The sequence below is a fragment of the Mesoplodon mirus genome (assembly GCF_964341445.2).
Source record: "Mesoplodon mirus genome assembly, chromosome: 11".
Taxonomy (NCBI): Eukaryota; Metazoa; Chordata; class Mammalia; order Artiodactyla; family Ziphiidae; genus Mesoplodon; species Mesoplodon mirus.
The window spans coordinates 24,777,352-24,797,319 of NC_138987.1; the positions used below are offsets into that span (position 1 = coordinate 24,777,352).

Here is a 19,968-nt window from a genome sequence, read left to right on the forward strand (position 1 = left end):
TGTTAAGTATTATGCTTTAATGCTTCCTGACATTACAAAATTATACCAATCTGTATCCTTTTGAGAGGAACGAATGTCAAGACGTAGAACATAGCATTTGACCCCCAAATCCACTTTTAGAGCCACTGAACAAAAATCTGTCCTCTAAAAATTCCTAAATTGGAACGTGCTCCCCAAAAATGTTTATCTAAGAGACTGGTTTCCAGCTTACTAGGCAATTTGGCATCGAGGGCTTTTCTCATAAACATTTACAAATATTCTGCTCGGTAATGAAGTTAATCAGTAAACCCCACAACCTCTGGCCTCTGTCACTCCTTACCTAGTCTCATTTTCAGTTGCTGTGAGTAAGCTAAGAATGGTAATGCAGTTTCCGGAGTTAGAAAATCCAGGTCAAATTAGTCCTTGTCACAGCTGCACGTCGTTGGGATTTGCCATGGAAATTATGAGCATGAAGCCTGCTAAAGGTAGGCGGAGGTTCGCAGATGCTGGCGGTGGGGCTTCTGCAACTGGACTGAGGAAACATGGGGCACTTTTGCTTGAGATTCCAGTAACTTGAGATTCCAGTAACAGGTCTCTGTCAAAGATGACTCAGTCAGAACCAGAAGACTGGGGTGAGAAGCTGGGGTGGTGTGATTTCTGTAGGGTTCCAGGCAGGTGTGTATCTCACTGAGACTAAATCTAAGTGTGTTTTCCCTATAATTCTTCACTGGATAGTGTGTAAAATTAGCACCATTCTTCCAAGTTAAACAGTAGGCAGTTCTAGCATTAATGCCTTGGACACTTGAAAAAACCTTTTAAAGTACATGATTTCATGCAGTGTTTTTAAAATGGCAAGTCTCAGATCCCAGTGGGTCATGATATCTATTTTGTGACTTGTGACCAGCATTAAAAATTTAGAATAGAATAGAAAAGGAATACAATAGACATGTCAGAGTGCCCGTCAAGAGGTAAGGATAAGTGTTATTTCACGGAAATTTTGTTTCAATTATTTATACATATGTATAAGTGTATATGGGGTAATGATATAAGATTTATTTCATACTATGCGTTATGATGAGAAAAATAAAAAGAGATCAAAAAACATTAATTTACTGAACTAATTTCACAGTAGATTTCTCCCAATAGTCATTGGAAAATCAGATAAGTAAAGAGTTTACCTTTAAGCCCGCTTTGTTTTCTCTGAAGTAAAATATAGATTATAATTAAAACATAAACAGTATAATATAATGTTGTCTGTTTTAATATTTTTTTCAGAATAGAATCTTACCTTTTGAATTTCCAGCTAAAAGAGAAACTCAAATCATTTTTATAATAATTACAATTTTGAACATATTTCTGGTTGTAGACTTGGCAGCATGTTATTTTGTTTAAATGTGTTGTTTAAAAATGACTGACACTGTATTTTTTTAAAATAAATTTATTTATTTTGGCTGCATTGGGTCTTTGTTGCTGCATGCGGGCTTTCTCTAGTTGTGGCGAGTGGGGGCTACTCTTCCTTACTGTGCGTGGGCTTCTCATTTTCTCATTGCAGTGGCTTCTCTTGTTGCAGAGCACGGGCTCTAGGCGAGCGGGCTTCAGAAGTTGTGGCACGCAGGCTCAGCAGTTGTGGCTCGCGGGCTCTAGAGCGCCGGCTCTGTAGTTGTGGTTCACGGGCTTATTTGCTCCGCGGCATGTGGGATCTTCCCAGACTGGGGTTCGAACCCGTGTCCCTTGCATTGGCAGGTGGATTCTTAGCCACTGCGCCACCAGGGAAGCCCCTGACACTGTATTTAGAGATGGAAATTAGTTGGAAGGCTGCGGAAGTAAATTTTCCATCGTTTCAATTTAATAAACATTTATTAAAGATTTACACTGTGTCAGGCTTTTTGTAAGGTGCCAGGAATGAAGGAGAAAAGGGAATGTAATATATAGTAATCTAATGTATTCCCCAGGAGTTCACAGACTAACTACAACAACAAAAATGTATTGAATGTTTATGCTTAGGCACTATGCAGTTTACATTCTTTGTCTTAGTTTATCTTTATTGCAACCTTTCATCTAGATACTATATTTTGTTTCAATTACTCTATTATCCCAGCTTTTCTTTAAAAAAATTTTATTGAAGTATAGCTGGTTTACAATGTTGTGTTAGTTTCTGCTGTACAGCAGTGAATCAGCTATAGGTGTGCATATAGCCCCTCTTTTTTTGGATTTCCTTTCCATTTAGGTCACCACAGAGCATTGAGTAGAGTTCCCTGTGCTGTACAGTAGGTTCTCATTAGTTATCTATTTTATACATAGTAGTGTATTATATTATCCCGGCTTTATAGAGGAAGGAACAGAAGCTTAAAGAAGTTCAATGTCTTTCCCAAGTTCATACATCTAGCAAGTTGCAGGCGAACTGAATCCAGGTTTGTCTACACAGAAGTGCTCGTGACGAGTATGTCCTACCACCTCAAATGATATAGTATGAAAGATAAGCCTGGAAACCAACAAAAATGATGGTACATGTTTCTGAGTGCTGCAGTAGAAGTGTGTACAGAGGGTAGGAGGGATTAATTCTACCTAGGAAAACTGGGACAGGCCTCACAGAGGAGGTGATGGGTTGACAAACCAGGTGGGGAGAGGCACCAACATTACAAAGGCCTGGCACCAGGAACGGCACACAACTTCATAAACCAAGTCATATCATCTGTTAAGAAACCATGGATTGGGAAATAAAGGAAGGCCGAGAAGGCAATTTTTCCATTCATGAAACATTTCAACAAACATTCATGAAACATTTACTAGAATCAGTGTTGTGCCAGGGCTGAAAAACTGGATATAATCTGAACCCTTTATCGGGCTCATCAGAAACTAACTGTGGGTTTATGAAGAAGTGCCATCCTTTGTACATGAAACTGATTCTCCCATTTGGGTACACAGTGGTTCTGGTCACAAACTCCTTAGAGCTGCGCTGTCAGATATGGCAGTCATTAGCCACATGTAGCTATTTAATTTTAAATTTTAATTATTTAAAGTTATATAAAATGAAAAATTCATTTCTTCATTATTACTAGCCGTGTTTCAAATGTTCAATATTCCATTTGGTTAGCGGCTACCATGTTGAAAGGTATAGAATACTTGCATCTCAGAAATTTCCCTTTGATGGTACTCCTTTAGAGAAACTATTAAATGCTGCCAAATGACCCTCTACCCAGAAAAATGTTGCTTCCCTTTACAGGGGGTCTCAGCCTCTCCTGGAGTCCATTCAAGTGTTCGCATTTAAGAACTCTTCCCTGAACTCCCATGGAGAATTTCTGTTATAAAGAAATCCAAATTCTCCTATTTCTTGATAAACTGATTCTTTAAAAAATCACTCATAAACTGTATTAAAATAGAAATGAATTTACCTTTTCCAAAAGTGCACTCTAAAGTTGACCTACCTTTGCCCTCTCCACATCTTATGCTCTGTCAGAAAATTCTGTATTTGTTTACTTGGTTTTATCCCAGCCCTTGACATACTCCCACCCCTCCCCACCCCAAACACACAAACAAGAGAAAGTCTGGGGCCTCTTCTATCTGTTTTCTATCTGTCTTGTTCACTGTTGTGTCCTCGGAACCTAGGACAGTGTCAGGAAAATTGTAAGTGTTCAATATATTTATAAGTGAAAGTAGTGTCCTATAACTTATAGCATCAAGACTGATGTCTATTAATATTTACTAATTAACTAACTAACATTACAATCAAGATTTTGCTAGGTTCTTTAGGAAACAAACATGTCTTTTTATGGCACTCCACTTATCAAAACTTTTTCTCAGAAACTGTATCTTATACTCAGAATTACCTTATGAGATAGCAAGGCTGGGTGTTAGTATCCCCATTTTACAGAAGAAACAGAAAAATGTTAGGCAGTTGTTCAAGGTCTCACAGTCAGTTCATGGAAGTTATTCTTGTCCCACCATTTTGGAGGATGTTGTCCATGCTGGGGCTTTTTATTGTAAGTTGCCTGTATATTTATTGCCTCTACTCTGTGGAAATTTGGTGGGAACACTGTGAAATACTAGAAGTGGATGTGCTTTGGGAATAGAGGCATTATTTAATAATATTGTGTACTGATCTCATATTCTTACCCTGTTTTGTGTTGTTTTCATATAGTAGAATTGATGTCTTTGTGAAAGCGTTCCATTGTAATTGAGATGATTCCAGATATTGATAACATGATTTGACTTGAGTTGGGACTCCATTGTGTCTCTTGATTATTAAAAGATTTGTTGAAATAATGCTCAGAGATCTTGGAATTGTCTTGTGAGGAGAAAACAACTACACATTTCCTTAGATTCTACAGAATCCAGATTCTGTCTTTAATTGATTATGTGACTTCAGGCAAGTTGCTTAACTTTACTAGACCTGTAGATGGAGAGAAACTGGGGCTGGGGGTGGGGATGGGAAATTGAGTGAGGGTAAGATGGGTTGGAGGATAAAATCTAGATGAAACTAATGATTTTAACGCTTTTAGCTCTTTTCAGTTGTATTCACTCCAGAAATTTTAACCATATTTAGTTATTAAATAGATCAAGATTTTGCTCATATTTTAGCTTCTGTTTTTTCTGTAATAATTCCATATTTTTATATTTTTCCATTTTGCAGTCATAAGACAAAGCCCCATTGCCAAAATTTTTGACTGTCAAATATACTGACTCAGTGCTGGTTTTATATGGATAAGTTGGGCATGAAAGAAACAAAATTGATTTTGCAGATATTGTATCCTTTGTGTTGCATCAGTGATTTCCCGTATCAATGCAGAAAGCATTTTATTTTAAACAAACATTTAACATACATATTTTCCACTTTGTGTTGTAGAAAGGCCCTGAATTCTAATGCCCATAAACTGTTGGTCATACACTTATAGAGGTTTTAGACATAAAGAAGCACTATAACATCATGCAGCATGGAGTCTTCTCTTTACAGATTAGTAAAGGGAGGCCCATGAAGGGTAGGTAAGTACTATACAACTGGGTACAGACACCCAGGGACCTAGGTTTAGGAAAGACTTCCCAAGAGAAGCTAGACTTAAAGGGAAATTTAGAGATAAGTGGAGAATAGTGAGATAATGTTCTTGGAGGGGATGGCTGTTGAGGAAAGTTCCAGGCTCAGGAAGCAGCATGTGGGAAAGGTCCTGAGTCTGGAAGCAGCAAGGCATATTTAAGGAATATGGAAGTCGGAACATGGGAAATGGCTGGAAAAGAAAGAAAGGGTAAGATCACGCAGAGTCTTGCAGGCCTAGCTATAGGTTACCTGAAAGCATAGGCATTGAAGGAACTAACAAACTCAAGTACAGAGGGAGGAAGAGGAAAGCTTTAAAGCATCACACATTTGAAATTATCGCAGAGAGGAGCAATTCAGCACATGGGCTTTGAAGTCAGACTCAAAGTCCAAATCTCAGCTACTTAGGTGTGTAGGAATAAAGCTGCCTAATTACTCTGTGCCTCTGACTACTCAATTTTAAGTGGGGATAATACAGTTACCCACTTTATAGGATTTTGTAAGACAGAAATGACAAAAGATAGCATTTGTATATATGCCTGTCCTTTATCTTTGTTTTCTGTGGATTGTTGAATGTTTTCCATGTTGAATAGTTTTTTTAACTTTCCTTTTTTTCTTTTCCTTTTAAACATTCTTGTTTGTTTTCCTTTTCTCCATGTTGAATGTTTTTTATTGGTTTGCGAAAGCTCTTTACATATGAATGATATGAGTGTTTTGTCTGTCCTCTATGTTGCAGATATCTTTCTGAGCATTTAATTTTGTCATTTAATCTGTTAATAGTTCTTTTACTGTAAAAAAGTTAATTTTATATTAAAATTTTAATGTAAATATTCAAATATTTCAATCTTTCCCTAGAGCCTGTACTCCTAACCATATGCTAAACTGCCTCTCTTATTTATAGAATGATGACATTAATTCCAGTTTTGTTATCACTTTTGTTCAGGTGTACTAACAGAACAAGCAGCAGGTCCTCTGGGACAGAATCTAGAAGTGGAACCATACTCACAATACAACAACATTCAGTTTCCCCAAGTTCAACCACAGATTTCCTCATCTTCCTATTATTCCAACCTGGGTTTCTATCCCCAGCAGCCTGAAGAGTGGTACTCTCCTGGAATATATGAACTCAGGCGAATGCCTGCTGAGACTCTCTACCAGGGGGAGACTGAGGTAGTGGAGATTCCTGTGACAAAGAAGGCCCGACTGGGTGCATCAGCAGGGAGAATAAAAGGGGATGAGCTATGTGTTGTTTGTGGAGACAGAGCATCCGGTTACCACTATAATGCACTGACCTGTGAGGGGTGCAAAGGTAAGCCTCTTTTGGTTGGCAATTTTCTCCTTATTAAAGTTTTTCTCTACTGGTTGTTGAAATCCCTCAAACTGGATTCTTCCCTTTTCCCAAATAACTTCCCGTTTTCTCCTCCTCTGCTCTTACTTCTTCCTACATCTTGTCCTTCATTGGGATGTCATAGATTTCTAGGGAAAGCTTATTAGAGTATTTAGCTTGGATATAAGTAAACTTTTTCCTATTCACAACCTCACACATAGTTAGAAGGAATTTATGATTGTGGGTTTTGTTTGTTTGTGTTGTTTTTTAAAAGAAAGAGAAATTGCTGAACTCATCTCTTTTAAAATTAAGGTCAAGGAGAATAAGATTTTATTCAATAAATATTTTAATATACACTTCATGTACTCTAGTTAATTGAGAAAGAGACAGAGGAAGAAAAACAAACAAAAGAAAACAAAAAGGAAGTAATGATAGCCTATATTCAACAAATATTTCACTTAGCAGGAAAATAGATCTGTGAGCAATTCTGTAGGGGAAATCAATGAAATTGTAATCCATTTAGGATGGATAAGGTATAACACATGAAACATGAAAATGACTCAATATAAAGCCCTATGTGATCATTCTCCCGATAAGGACACAGATGATAAGTTTATAAAATTTCAGAGGAAAGAACATAATGGACTAGTAGGTTCATCTATTTATTTTTGCATTTGTTCTTTCAACAAATATTCATGGGATGCCTACCATGTATTAGGCACTCTGTTAGCTTCCAGGACTTTGAAAGCTGATAAAGAACTGTCCCCGGAGCAGAATCTGTTGAATGGCAAGCCAGTTTGGTGTTCTCAGATGCCAATGATTGCCATAAAAATAAACAGAGGACCCAGCCACATAAGAATGGCTCTAGGACATTTCAAACCTTTGAAAGTTCAAGTGATCAGATTGTCTAAAATTATATTAGTCAGCTCTTTAAAACTTGGTGTGATTTCATTAGATTTTTAAAAAACAAAGTAGTATTTATGCCGCAAATTTAAAAATTAAAACAGATCTATAAAGAAAATTTCAAAGATCTCGTTTATGGCCTTTAAAATACTCTTATCCTTTTTGTGGAGAGCCAAGTCCATATGGGTAAAAGTTAACGTATAAATTCTTTGAAGACATAGATTGTGTCTTCTTCAGCTCTGTTAATACTCATAGCATCTAACACAGTGTCTGGTACATAGTAAATGTGTAAATAAATAAAAGCATAGTAAATTTGGAATGCCATAATGAAAATCCATGCTCATCGCTTCCTAGCTAAGAAGGGGTGTAGCTTCAAATCTCCTGCTTCTAAATCTAACCCCAGAGACTCTATTATTAACCACCAAGTGATCATTCTGCTCTCTGAGCTATTTGTTCAAGGCTAATATTGACTGACTTGGTGGCCAAAGGAAGAGAATCAAGTGCTCCATTTAGATGTCAAGGTATTGGTATTATCCAAGCCAAGGGGATAAAACCTTAAAGTTAGTAACCTGGGCCAGCTCACCTCCTTACAGGCGAACGCTGGAGTGAAACCTGGTCCTCCTGAGAATTCCGGGGCATGGCCAGGTGAGTAGAGGGAGACCAGAGTGCCATGGACAATGCTAAGAAACGGCAACCCAAAGACAGGCAGAGGATGAGAAGCCCATAAAGGATAGAAAATAGAAGTCAAAGCTAGGAAGCTACTAGGCAAGTGCAGGGTCAGGAGACCAGGGGATAGAAAACTGGTCTAAGGAGAACTGGTCCTCTGGGGAGCTCAGGGAGGAAAAGCTGGATCTGAATGTAAGTATATTTTTAAGAGCAGAGAAAGGCAGAGCTTTTTCTTTGATTTTGATTTGAGACTTTGCTCCCATGATGACAGCAGAAGGACAAGAGTGCAAGAGCAGATGAGATAGAGCCAGGCAGGTCCCATGTTCTACATCAGGGTTTGGCAATTTTTTTCTGTAAAGAGACGGATAGTAAATACTGTAGGCTTTGCACCATAGCGGCCTTGTTGCGATTACGCAACTCTGCAAACTCAGCCACGTAAGAGTGGCTTTACTTAGCCTACAAAACTAGGCAGGACAATAAAAAACAGGCAGTGGGCCGAATTTGGCCCAGGGCCTAGCTGTAATTTGCTGACCCCTGTTCTAGACCAATAACTCTCGATGGTCAGTATCAGAATTAACTGGAAACTATGCAGTGAGAGAGCACAGCACTCAGGGTATATATGCAAGAAAAATAACCTTTTTCGTATAAATGGATTTAATCCAATTTCAAGCCCTGGTGGAAACTTTATTTCATCAATTCAGGATGAATCTACTGAGTTTTTTGGGCCCTGGAGGTGGGGCTCTGGTTCTTGGTGCTGTTAACATAGTCCAGCATCTGTTGAGGGCTGTTCTCTCTGGTCTTCGCTCACCAGTGGGGAAGGTCTCTGAGGTGCTATCCTGGCATCCTGAGCACACTCCTGCTTCCCATCTGGCCCCACCTGCTTCCCAACTGCTCAGATGGGAGGGCTCCTGATGCTCCTGCATTGTCACCTGGAATGCCTGGCTGCCCAGGGAAACCACATGGCCATGTCATCCGTTCCTGTGCCTTGTGGGATGCAGGGAACCCCAAGGGCCTCCTCTGACTCTCCCCAGGAAAGAGCACAAGAATCCCTCTGTTCTAGGATTTCCCAATGATGTGGAGTTCCCATAAACTTTCTGCAAACCCAATCCCAGGACTCAGTCTGAGGATTAGGGGGTGGGAGAGACAGAGTTCAGGACCTTCTCATGTACTTAACAAACTTAACTCTTTGGTTGTCTGCCTCTCCCAATTTGGGGAAATTTTGTTAGTGTCTGGGATCTTGGGGCTTAGGCTTTGGTGACTGAAAAGCCAATAACTGGCTCCTTTGTGCTTTTTAGATGTTCTCTCGAGAAAACAAATGAAAATCATTCTGGCTTAGTAAATGGGGAGGAAGTGCACAGAATAGGGTAGAGTTCAAGCCAAAGAACCAGTGCCTCTGGGCCAGGCAGGCCTAAAAGCTTGGCCAACTTCATCCCCCCCACCCACCACACCCCTTGGGTATCTACGCTTACCAGATACAAAATGAATTTCACGCCATAACTTTCCATCAGAGGGAGTATGAGCTCTGGGATTTGACAGGCATGAATTGAATCTAGGCACTATACCTCTTGGCTGACTAAGCAAGTTCCTTAATATATTGATTAGTCAAAGTTCAACAAAGTAAAGCAGAAACCAAATTTCAAGCAGAGAAGAATCAGTACAGGAGAACTTGGAAAGGCAGAGGAACAGGTTCTATGCTGAGTCTCCAAGACAATGCTCCAAGCCACACTGCAGAACTCATTTGCTGGGGCAGTTGTTATTCAAGAAGATGGGGGATCAGGAAGCTAACATAAGAGTTACTGACTCCAGGAAGACGGCACCTTAGTTGACCTTTAGGGATCAGGAAGTTGCCTTCACTGCAATTACTGGCTCCAGAGCCATGGTGTACCTGCTAAATCTGTACATACAGAAGATGAATACCCTGTGTCTAGTCTCTCAGTGCCCTGGAAACTAACAACTGGAAAACAAGATGCTGCCACAGCAAAACCATGATCCTGCTTGCCAGCAGAAACAACAGAAACAACAGAAGCACAGCTCTTTCTTCACTTCCACTTTTCAAATATCTTACAAGGGCATCTGTTTGGCAGAGCTTAAATTGTATCCACATTTAGCGGCAAGGGAGTCTGGGAAAGATTGTGTTCAACTGTCCTGCCTTCACGGTAGAGGACGCACGAATCCAACTAGCCAACCTCAGTTGACAGAATATGTAACTTCTCTAAGCCTCCAATCTGTGAATTAGGAATAATATCTATTTTTTACAGGGCTCTTGTGAGGATTAAATTCGATTTTTTTATGTAAAGATCCTGGTAGTTCTCTTGCCTTAGGACTTCACTGCAGATCTTTCATGAATGTAATACTTTAAACACACACAGACACACTCATACATACCCACGAGAAATTTTTTTTTTTTGGTTGCTCTGTGTCTTAGTTGCGGCAGGCAAGCTCCTAGTTGCAGCTGGCAGTTTCCTTAGTGTGGCATGCGAACTCTTACTTGAGGCATGCGTGTGGTATCTAGTTCCCTGACCAGGAATTGAACCCGTGTCCCCTGCTTTGGGAGGCAGATTCTTAACCACTGCGGCACCAGGGAAGTCCCAATTTTTTTAAACTTAAAAATAAAACAAAGATCACAGTTAAACTTCCTGATTTCACTGGTGTTATATATGTTTCTGTTAGAAATACTTTAATTTTTCTTAAGGTTTTATTTGATATAGGTATTTATGGCATCAATGAAATAAATTTTGATTTAAAAAAAAAATAACAACTGCCGAACACAAGCATAATGCCAAGTGACAAATGATAACCATTTGCTCGGTACTAGATTAAATCGAGAGCTGTCCCTCCCCCTCAGTTATCAGTGTGGAGCATATGGAAATATGCTAAGGTCCGGATGAATTTTGATTCAAACCTCAAAGCTCAGCTGACAAAACTGATCTGCATCTGACTGGATATTTCAAATGGCTGCATTCCCAAATAGGTCAATGTCAATGCCACTCACAACCGTCTCCATGCCAGGAGAGAATGGTGGAACGTTTAAAAGGCATTTTATGAGCAAATGGGGGACTTTTCATCCTTTGGAACATATTTTTATATAAGATAGTGAACCAGCATTAGACTTAGTTCTGAAGTTTTAGAAAAGATTCTAGAATTATTGAAACAATTGTGACATGTAGGATAGATGTAGAGAGTTTCCAACGGGCCTTTGGTTTATGGGTTAGAGCTGAAATCCTATATAAACTTACTGAAATCCTATTTGATTTTGAGGTCTGATTTTATAAAATTTAATAATGATCCCAATGAACTCTATAGGTCAAATTATCTTAGAGTGTGATTCAAGGGGTGGGGATTAAACGATTTCACTGCATTGGAAGACTTTTGTTATAAAAGTCTTGGGAAGAGTAGGACTCTGAAGGCAGATAACCTAGATTCCAACCCCAGCTGATTCTCTTCCAAGTTACTTAATGTCTCTGGACTTCAGACTTCTTACCTGTAAAATGAGGATAATAATAATAAAGATGAGGAGGAGGAGGGTGAGATGATGGCAATGTGATGATGATAGACAGATAGATAGCATACATCAAGTGATTATTTTGTGCAGGCTTTATAAGGAGACTTTACATGTACTAACTCATTTCATCTTCAAGAAAACCCTTTGAGGTAGATTTAAATAAGGTAATGTGTGTAAAGCGATTAACATAGTCTTTGCCAATAGGAAGACCTCAATAAATGTCTGCTATTATTACTATTATGACTGGGTTGTCATGAAGAAAAAATGAGACATTGGTGGTTTTTTTTGTTGTTCTTTTATTTTTTTTGTTTCCTTTTTTTTTCACAACTCACACACATACACACTGTATTTTATTTTTACAAGAGATAAATAAACTGACTCCAAGCATTGTAAATGAACAATGATTGCAACTACCAAACACGAAACACACTCATACTATGTCATAATATTGACATTCATTCCAGTAATCCTCCACTGTAACAGCTCCTTTACTTTGCAGTGAAAATTGAGTTGTATATTTTTTGCCTCTGAGCCCTTGTGAGATTTTTTTTTTATTTATTCAAACAGAAAGTCACAAAAATTATAATCATCCTCATCAGTTCACTCAGTCCCGTGTAATTAATTTTTTTATCTTGATCTTTTGTTAGCACTTTTATGAATTCATCAGTTTTCCATTAGAGTTCTGAAAATGCTTATTCATTCAGTTCAGCAGTATAGTTAGTTACCAGAAACCTGTAGTTGTCAGAGTCTTTTCCATGAATTCCTTGAAGATGAAACCCTTTTATAGGAATATTTTTGTGAAAGCATCAGAGTACACCCAGAACTGTCTCTAAATGACAAAAGACTTAAAAATGACCACGGTTAAAGATTTGATGAAAGTTCATAATAATGCAATTGACAAGGAAATTTAGTTATTTCTGAGATATACATTTTAAAGTAATAACTAGAATTATGACTTATAATATTATACCAGAACATATAAGATTCTTAGAAATTTCATGTAATGTCTGAAACATTTATATTAACATATTTCCATACAAATAACCCAAAGAAAGTTTAGTATTAGTTGTTTTTTTGTTTGGTTGTTTGTTTTTTTATACTGCAGGTTCTTATTAGTCATCAATTTTATACACATCAGTGTATACATGTCAATCCCAATCGCCCAATCCAGCATACCACCATCCCCACCCCACCGTGGTTTTCCTCCCTTGGTGTCCATATGTTTATTCTCTACATCTGTGTCTCAACTTCTGCCCTGCAAACCGGTTCATCTGTACCATTTTTCTAGGTTCCACATACATGCGTTAATATACGATATTTGTTTTTCTCTTTCTGACTTACTTCACTCTGTATGACAGTCACTAGATCCATCCACATCTCAACAAATGACTCAATTTCATTCCTTTTTATGGTTGAGTAATATTCCATTGTATATATGTACCACCTCTTCTTTATCCATTCATCTGTCAATGGGCATTTAGGTTGCTTCCATGACCTGGCTTATTATAAATAGTGCCGCAATGAACATGGGGTGCATGTGTCTTTTTGAATTATGGTTTTCTCAGGGTATATGCCCAGGAGTGGGATTGCTGGATCATATGGTAATTCTATTTTTAGTTTTCTAAGGAACCTCCATACTGTTCTCCATAGTGGCTGTATCAATTTACATTCCCACCAACAGTGCAAGAGGGTTCCCTTTTCTCCACACCCTCTCCAGCATTTGTTGTTTGTAGATTTTCTGATGATGCCCATTCTAACTGGTGTGAGGTGATACCTCATTGTAGTTTTGACTTGCATTTCTCTAATAATTAGTGATGTTGAGCAGCTTTTCATGTGCTTCTTGGCCATCTGTATGTCTTCTTTGGAGAAATCTCTATTTAGGTCTTCTGCCCATTTTTGGATTGTGTTGTTTGTTTCTTTACTATTGAGCTGCATGAGCTGTTTATATATTTTGGAGATTAATCCTTTGTCCGTTGATTCGTTTGTGAATAGAGACATTGTTTTTAAAACCTCCAGCTCTGTACCTGGCACACCTTGAGTGCTCATAAAACATTTGCTATTGTTGTTTTGTTGATGAATTCCTATTATTTTATCATTGTTATTGTTCTCTTCATCCAGCCCCCTTAATTTGGATCATACACTATTTTCAAAACTATCTCTCTTCCTATTAGTTAACTAATTAAGCCTCTAGCTGCTGGGAGTTTGAATTAATTAATTCAATTTTTTCCAGTAAATATTATTAAGTACCAACTATATGCCAGCCACTATTCTAAGCCTACGCGATACAGTGGTGAACAAAACAAAATTCCTGCTCTCACTTTCACCATTTTAAAGCAAAGTAGGAAAACAGTTTACATAATTGAGCTAAAATAGACAAAAAGAGAAACCAGTAAAACAAACAAACAAAAAAGATTAAAAATACAAAAGCAATAAAATGCTATCTAAAAGAACATACAGAAAAAGGAAGCAATAGAAGGGTGATTTCCAATGAATGAAAGTTGATATTTCAAATAAATATAGAGCAATGATATAAGACAAACTGAAGACAATAGAAATTAGATTTAAATAAGAAAAAAATGTTTAAACTAAATATATAAGCAATATATAAATAGGAAAGTAGTGACTAGAGGCCACTAGTCAGTATAAGCCTCCAGCTCCTGGGAGTTTGCCTACCTGGGAGTTTAAACAGCTGTTAAAGGCCTGAAAAGCCCAACCCCTGCAGATGTTACCCTTGCCCTCAATCTCCCAAGGATACCCAGTAGGGGTGAGGGTGTCCACAGATTTTTGCTTTCAACTCCTTTAGACGACTTTGTCACTTGAACATTTTGTCAAAGTAATGAGTACATGTCATTCAAAAGTCAAATGGTATGGACATATATACAGTACCAAACGTAAGGTAGATAGATAGTGGGAAGCAGCCCCATAGCACAGGGAGATCAGCTGGGTGCTTTGTGACTGCCTGGAGGGGTGGGATAGGGAGGGTGGGAGGGAGGGAGATGCAAGAGGGAAGGGATGTGGGAACAGATGTATATGTATGACTGATTCACTTTGTTATAAAGCAGAAACTAAAAAAAAAAAATGTCAAATGGTAGAAAAGCCCCTGCCCAACCATTTCTGCCCCAAGTCCTGCTCCCCAGAGGCAACCACTGATAACCACTAGTGGTTTTGTGTTTTTGTGTTTTGCATTTTGTTTTTTGATCATTTGGATAGGCTTTATTTCCACAGAACCATCTCCCCTCCTTACAAACACAGAATTAAAGATATAGAGAAGGCATACAATTTTTAAAATAATATTCCTTTATTATGCTTTTCATATCCATGGAATTAGTAGTAATGGCTCTCTTTTAGTTCTGATACTAGTAATTTGTGTCTTCTCTCTTTTTATTGGTTAGCTTTGCTAGATATTTTTCAATTTTATTGATCTTTTTGGAGAACCAGCTTTGGTTTCATTGATTTTCTCTTTTGTATTCCTATTTTCAATTTCATTGATCCTGCTCTAACTTTTATTATTTCTCCTCTTCAGCTTACTTTAGATTTAATTTGCTCTCTTTTCTATTTTCCTAAGGTGGAAGTTTAGATTATTGGATTTTATGTATTTCTTTTCTAATGTATTCAGTTAATGCTATGAATTTTTCCTCTGAGTACTGCTTTTGCTATATCCCACAAATTTTGATGAGTTGTATTTTCATTTTCATTTAGTTCATTTTTACATTTTTCCTTTGATAGCCACCTCTGTATTTTAGATGTACTTTATGTGTAGCATTTCAGAAACACTTTGTTACTGAAACAGGTAGGACTAAGTGTAAGACATATCATATTTCTATATTTCTGTAATCAAATTTAATCTTTCCCAGGCTCATAATCCCCCTGGCTGATGAGAAATTCCACTGGGGATATATTTGGGGATGCTCTTTTCCCCAGGAACATGCACAAATCTCAGGGGTCTTACACAGGGTAGAATATTTTGGTATTAGTTGATATGCTCCTTGTTCACCTTTGAATTGATCCCTTGAGAGTGGACAACTCAGCCACCTTTTGATATGGTTATTTTATCTCAGGGTTTCCAAGGTCATGGTTATTAGTACCTTCCTGTCCTCAGCTCAGAGCTATCCCATTAGAGATTTGTCACCTCTCTAGAAGCTCTTTATGGGTGCTGGTCCAATACTCAGAGAACCTGTGAGACTCATCCCATCCTCAGGCTCTGGTGAAGTTCCCCAAACCTCTTTCCAGCTAATCTGCCTCTGCTCCCCCAACTCTAAAAGCATTGACCTCCACCTCCATCATCTTTGATATGATGCAGTATAACCGTTTCAATGAGGGGTTGAAAACAAAAGCCCTATCCTAGAGTTATCTTTATCTAGAGGTAAAGAACTTCAGCTTTTGTCTTAGCAAGTGAGCATAAAAAGATGGCTACCCTCTTGGGGTGGGATAGAAAAGCAAAAGACAACAAAACAACACCCCCAAACCCCAAAACAATAGGACCAAGTATAAATCACACATGAATCACTTGATAAATCATCCTTTACATTAAAATTCCTAAAATTGTTGAAAAAATACACATTTATGGACTCAGACAAACTGGGGAAAATAATGATTCTCAGTTATGGGCTGGACAGTTTCCACTGGAGACTCTTTATTTCATTTATCCTTATAGTGGCTCCTTGAGATAGTATTATCATCTCCTTTTTCCAAATAAAAATACCAACACTCAGAAATTCACCCAGATCTCACAGCTATGAAAGAATGCATTAGAACTGATACTCAAATCTGCAGGACTCTTGAACTACACTTTTTCCTCTGTACCATCCTGCCCTTTATCCTGCTGTCAGTGGCTTTCCAAAGACAGTCAGCACTAAAGTACATACAAGGAAAGTCAGTGTTTTAAAAGTCAGTTCTGTTGGGAAAAACACTAACACAGAAAAAACAAACAAAGCCTAGATGATGGCAAATCCAAACCCATTGGTTGTTTGACAGAATGGTCTCCTGGTGTTTTCCACCAACATACTTTCCAAAAGCAGTCATAACTATAAATTAGCGAACAACATTCACCGTGTACAAAATAAAACATCGTCTAATAACTAAGGTTATCAGTTCCTTCCACACATAGAAATGAGAAACATCTGTCATATTTTTAAAAATAAAGAACAGCATCAAATATAGAAATTTATACATTTACAGACAAGATCTTGTTTGTTCATTATCACACATTTTAACAAAATATGAATAAACATGGAAAAAATTTTAAACCTCAAATATGAAATAAAGTCAGTCTATTATACTGACTTTTAATTTTGCTCAGGCTTAGATGAACTGTGTCTATAACCATTCTGGGAAGTATAGGATACACATTGTCAACTAATATAATATTTTTTTATTATAAAATGTCAGGTAAGTGTAAAGGAGAATGTAGGTTCTGGATTTTTATTTGCAAAATACAAACCATTAAACATTGGATACCTCAAATCATATAGTTAATCAGAGAGAAAAACAAGGCATCTAGATATCTTCATTTCTAATTGTGTTACATATGAGATTTAAAAGATATACTTTGAGAACCTCATTTGAAAGATGCAGGGAGAGGCTAAGAAGCAGTTATGGTTTTTTTGTTTGTTTGTTTTTAACTTCTTTATTGAAATATAATTGCTTTATAATGGTGTGTTCATTTCTGCTTTATAACAAAGTGAGTCAGTTATACATATACATATGTTCCCATATCTCCTCCCTCTTGCGTCTCCCTCCCATCCTCCCTATCCCACCCCTCTAGGTGGACACAAAGCACCGAGCTGATCTCCCTGTGCTATGCGGCTGCTTCCCACTAGCTATCTATTTTACATTTGGTAGTGTATATATGTCCGTGCCACTCTCTCACTTCGTCCCAGCCAAAGGTATGTTTTGATTGGTGATCTATTTGAAGTTTAGAAAACTGTTCACCTCAGAGGTACACCATACAATCATGTGTTATTATTGAACATTTAATTTTTAACCTACTTAAGCTAATGAGATAACTGTTAATAGTGTGTAGACTCTCTCCCTTCATTCATTCAACAACTATTCATTGGGTGCCTGGTAGGTACAGGACCACTCTTGGCCTAAGTGTATAACAGTGAATAAAACAAAGTTTGACAGAAGAAAATAAAATGTGAGTTGCTGATGGTTTGGATGTGGAATGGGAGAGAAAGAGAAGATACAAAAATGACTCCAAGAATTTTGGTCCTAGCAACAGGGAGATGGGTGTGAGATCTACTGAAAGGGGAAAACTGGGGAGGAGCAGGATTGGGGATGTAAAAGCAGAAGATCCATTCTAGACAGGTTAAGGTTAAGGTGCCTGTGAGATATTCAAGCAGAGAAGATGAGTAGGTGGTTAGGTTTGTGCATCAGAGTTCATTAAAGAGACCTGGGCTAGAGATATAAATTTGAGAGGTCTCAGTATATCAATGTGTTTAAGCTACATTTAAAGCCAAAGGGGTTGATGAGATCACATAAGGATTCAATTTAGTTAGAGGACTGAGGACTTAGCCCTGGAGTGCTGGAATATTTAGAGGTTGGGAAGATGAAGATGACCTAAAAAGGAGAATGAGAAAGAGGGACCAGTGAGGAAGAAGGAGAACCAAGAGAGTGGACTCATGGAGGCCAGTGAAAGAGATTGACTCAAGAGGGGAGAAGCACATAACTGTGTCAAACACTGATGGTGGTTCAATGAAGGGAAGCACTGAGAATTGAAGCAAAGTGGAGGATCCTTTTCGGTGGCATGGTGGGGGTAGAGCATGATCAGCATGGGTTTAAGAGAAAAGGGAGGAGATCAAGTAGAGACAGCCAATATGGACTACTCTTTCAAGAAGTCTTATCATGAAGAGGAGCAGAGAAGCAGGGCAATGGATGGAAGGGTGGGGGTCAAGGGAGAGCTTTATTTTAAGGTGGGGTTTGTTTAGAAGGGGACCAGTCCATCTTTAGTAAAAGGAAGGAAGGCAGATTATGTGGTGCAGATACAGATAGACTGATGGAGTTCATGGTGGTGCACGTGGGAATTCTCTTCTGATATGTTCGATTTTCTCAGTCAAATAAAAAGCTCAGTTGCTAGCTGAGAGTCAGAGGTGGAGAAGTGGTGTTGAGAGGTTGAGACGGAAAAGTTGTAACAAAGTCCAGGACGGGAGAGGGTGCTGACTAGGGACATGACATGATTGCCTGCAGTATGGAAACCCCACCCCAGATTTGCTGTCAGGAACACATAAAACTATTAGTATGGTTGTGTGTTTCTTCCTGGCACATTGAGGCTACTCAAGTGTAGGCCTGGAGTAGGTGAAGTGTTGGGTTTAATCAAATTCAACAGAATCAAAAGAATTAAAGGAGATAGATGTGATACATATACACAATGAAATATTACTCAGTCATTAAAAGGAACAAAATTGTGCCATTTGCAGAGACGTCAATGGACCTAGAGACTGTCATACAGAGTGAAGTAAGTCAAAAAGAGAGAAAAAAATATCGTATAATATGCTTATATGTGCAATCTAGAAAAATGATTCAGATAAACTTATTTTCAAAGCAGAAATAGAGACACAGATGTAGAGAACAAACGTATGGATACCAAGGGGGGAAGTGGGGGTGGGATGAACTGGGAGATTGGGATTGACATATATGCACTACTATGTATAAAATAGATAACTAATGAGGACCTACTGTATAGCACAGGGAACTCTACTCAGTGCCCTGTGGTGACCTAAATGGGAAGGAAACCCAAAAAAGAGGGGATATATGTATATGTATAGCTGATTCACTTTGCTGCACAGCAGAAACTAACACAACATTGTAAAGCAGCTATACTCCAATAAAAAGTAACAACAAAAAAAAAAGAATTAAAGGAGATAATTTTAAAATTAAAAAGCAAATAAGATTGGTTGTCAGTGGGAAGGATGACTGGGTGTCCTGGGGACAAATGTGGGAAGGAGATATTTTACTCTCTATTCTTTTATATCTATTGAATTTTGATCCATAGAAAAGAATGAACTCTTCAATAAGTTATAAGACAATTTTAGATACAGATAAGTGATGTGAAGAATGTAAAACAGAATGGAAAAAACATGGCTAGAGCACATGAAGGGTATGCTATAGATAAAGTGGTGATACTTGAGCTGACATAGAGGATGAGAGGGGTTCTGTCTTCTTTATTATTATCATCATCATTATGATTAATTACAGCTAACTACAATGCCTTTAATTCTGAGCTTGAGTGGGAGGTGATTTATTTTTTGGTTATTCAAAATCATTAGGCCAAATAATCAAACTGACCTTTTAAAAATTGTTAAAAGTTTATTTATGTTTATTTATGTTTATTTATGTTGCTAAGATGAGGTAGATTTGTTTTCTTTCCCAGTTCAGTTATGTGGTTGAGCTGATAAATAATTTTTTATCTTTGTAAGAAAGATGTTAAAAACCATTAACCTGTAGCTTGTACCAATCAACTTATCCACATGGTACCTGGCAATGTCTTACACCTTGATCCTGTACTTTCTGTTAATAGGTTAAGGCAAAAGGAGAAACAGACTCAGAGCTGCCTCCAGGGCACAT

At 38.0% G+C, this 19,968-nt stretch overlaps 1 protein-coding gene across 6 annotated transcripts in view; it reads left to right on the forward strand.

The window, feature by feature from the left end:
• The window catches only part of NR1H4 (nuclear receptor subfamily 1 group H member 4), a 74,638-nt gene that overhangs the window by 26,366 nt on the left and 28,304 nt on the right, over positions 1–19,968 (forward strand). For 3 of the 6 annotated variants that reach the window (XM_082636949.1, XM_082636948.1, XM_082636950.1), the window contains one exon: positions 5,949–6,314. In XM_082636949.1, the coding sequence (XP_082493075.1) occupies positions 5,949–6,314 (366 nt within the window). The other 3 variants (XM_082636947.1, XM_082636946.1, XM_082636951.1) reach the window with 3 other exon arrangements.